Below are 2647 nucleotides of genomic sequence, written 5' to 3' on the forward strand. Positions count from 1 at the left end.
CATGCTTGGGTGGAAGTAATGTTGGATAAGTAGTGGCATGAGGGAGCACATGATGATAGCTAAACATAATAGAAGGGGAATCAGGAATGGAGGCAGTTTTTATTGCTCGGGAAGAAAAACTGAATATGTTGCAACAGAGAAAGTCGTCCCATATATTATTCGGGAAATGTAGATGGATGCGAAGATGGATAAGCCGGTAAAAGAGGAACATACAAGACACTAATGTTATGCAGAATCTTTCAAGCAGTTACCAAACTGTAATATGGTTGTGATACCAATATTTAAAACCTTCGGGTTTCCAGTGTGTGTATTCGAATAAACAGAGGTAGTTCTACCATGGATCTTGCTACATTTTTAGGCACAATTCTACCATGGATCCTGTTTATGTGCAGAGACCAGAGATAACGTACGCCACGATATGTCGTTCCCTCGATATGCCGGGTTTCCTGAACTCATGCCATACCTGGAACAGAGTGATGAGGCAGCAGAGCATAACAGAGTGAGTGGAGGCAACCACCTCGATCGACGTGGTATATATCCAAGGAGCAAGCGATGGACATGTTGTGAACTTGCTGACCGACCTGAGGGTGAAAGCATAATGCCAGCTGAGGGACGCGATCGACCACCGGCCGAGTCGACCACCAACCGAGTAACTGGCCAATGACGTGGATCAAATCGACGGTCGACGCATGCATGCATGCAGTGCATGGCGTGATGAGCCGACGGAGTTTTAATTCGGCATCTGCAAATTCGGCGCGCCAAATCAGCCGGTCTCTCCTTGTCTCGCTTCACTGCGCCGATCGACGGCCGACCACCACCACCATTGGAGCATTCAACCAGATCGTCCATCGAGCTGTGCCGCTGCCGACCAATGCGGAGCGGAGGCCTATATAAGCCATGCGTCGCCTCTTCCATCCATCCATCCATCGAGCTGCCACTTGACGCCAGCAGGCAGCTGAGTTCAGAGAGGAGACTCGAACATGGCAGCTCCGACAGCATTCTTCCTCGGCGTTTGCGCGGTGCTGCTGGCGGCCGCCGTCGCCAACGCCGACGCGGCTTCCGTGGTGGTCGGCCTGGCCAAGTGCGCCGGCTGCACCAGGAAGGACATGAAGGCCGAGGAAACGTTCAAGCGTCTCCGCGTGGCGATCAAGTGCAGGAACGTTGAGGGCGAGTACGAGAGCAAGGCGGTGGGCGGCCTCGACCGCACCGGCGCCTTCAGCGTGCCCCTGGCCACCGACCTCCACGGCGCCGACTGCGTCGCGCAGCTTCACAGCGCCGCCTCCAACGCGCCGTGCCCCGGCCAGGAGCCGTCCAAGATCGTGCCACTGTCCGAGGGCGCCACCACCTTCGGCGTCGTCGCCGGCGCCAAGACCACCGCCACGCCGTCGGTGGCGTCCCCGGAGTGTGCGTCGGCCTTCTGCCCCTCGACCACGCCCTGGAAGAAGCCCCGCGGCGGCGGCCACCACAAGAAGAAGCACAACCCGCACAAGCCGGAGACCAAGGCCCTGCCGTAAACAGAACTCCATCCGACTCCATTGAAATCCCCATGATTTCGTTCTGTCACCGTGTGCTATTTACGATTTCAGTGTCTGCAGAACTCACCGTGTGTTATGAGAAGGACAGACGGATCTGCGTGTGTCACGGTGTATCCTTCTTACCAGTGTTTGTAATATCAGTGTGATTTTTCTACGGAAAACAAGAAGTTATCGTAATAAATCAAGTAATATATCCGGTTTTGATGGTTGAGGGTTGAAACTTAGCCGGTTTAGAGTCTAGGGTTGAATCTTATAGATAAACCAAAGAGATCAGAGCTATAATATGGTACTTACAGGGCTTCCAAACGCGGCCAGCAAGTCATGAACATGACAAACAAACGATTAAGATTACAACGGGGGAACACAAAGTCATTACTACTGTTGGCGCAGCCCTAGCTAGCTCTCTCTCACAGCTGGACGGAGGTAGAAGAAAGAAGAACGAGAAGGACACAGCAGGATTTTGCCCGGCGCACGAACGCCGCCGGCCGCACGAACGGCCACTTAGTTTCTTTCCTGAGCACGAACTCAGCTGCAAAACCACCTGCCGATACACAGGGGCTAGCGAGCCTTTATACGTGCGCTCGTACGCACGCCACGCCGCTCCATACGGCGCTCCCAGTCGCCCACATCCCGCGTCCCACGCCATACCTGGCCTGCGCTCCCGTCGCGCCCGTACGCGGACGACGCGGCCACCAACAGCTCTGGACGCGTTCTCCTCCGGCTCCATCGGCAACAAGCTCACACACGCGCACGTACACGTGCTGCTACACACACTCGCAGCTACGGCCCTGACTATGCCCGGCTCGTCTGGCACCCGCACGCACGCGCGCCTGACTCGCCCTGGCCGAGCCACGGTTTATTTGTCTAACAACTACAAGTCATGAACATGACAAACAAACGACATCATACCTGGAGCAACATTATCCAAAAAGCACCCCCAGTAATGAACTCCATATAAGATGAGAAGATAGCATAGTGCACAATGAACAAGAACCACGTAGTGAGCAACCAGCAGGGTCACACATTCAAATTTAAGGAGAGATTAGGTGTGTGCTGCTGAATGCATCCTGAACTCTGACGGATCAAGGTATGACATATCAGTTCAAGAAACC

General features: G+C 54.3%; 1 protein-coding gene across 1 annotated transcript; it reads left to right on the forward strand.

The window, feature by feature from the left end:
* The first annotated feature begins 906 nt into the window (after window positions 1-906).
* On the forward strand, window positions 907-1730 carry LOC123177080 (uncharacterized). Its single transcript, XM_044591029.1, has one exon. It carries the CDS (start codon window positions 981-983, stop codon window positions 1512-1514), a length of 534 nt encoding a protein of 177 aa, XP_044446964.1. The 5' UTR covers window positions 907-980; the 3' UTR covers window positions 1515-1730.
* The last annotated feature ends 917 nt before the right edge of the window (window positions 1731-2647 follow it).

This window comes from Triticum aestivum, unplaced genomic scaffold (assembly GCF_018294505.1).
Source record: "Triticum aestivum cultivar Chinese Spring unplaced genomic scaffold, IWGSC CS RefSeq v2.1 scaffold131085, whole genome shotgun sequence".
Taxonomy (NCBI): Eukaryota; Viridiplantae; Streptophyta; class Magnoliopsida; order Poales; family Poaceae; genus Triticum; species Triticum aestivum.

Coding starts and splice junctions, on each gene's coding strand:
- LOC123177080 (XM_044591029.1), top strand. CDS start 981: ATGGCAGCTCCGACAGCATTCTTCCTCGGCGTTTGCGCGGTGCTGCTG.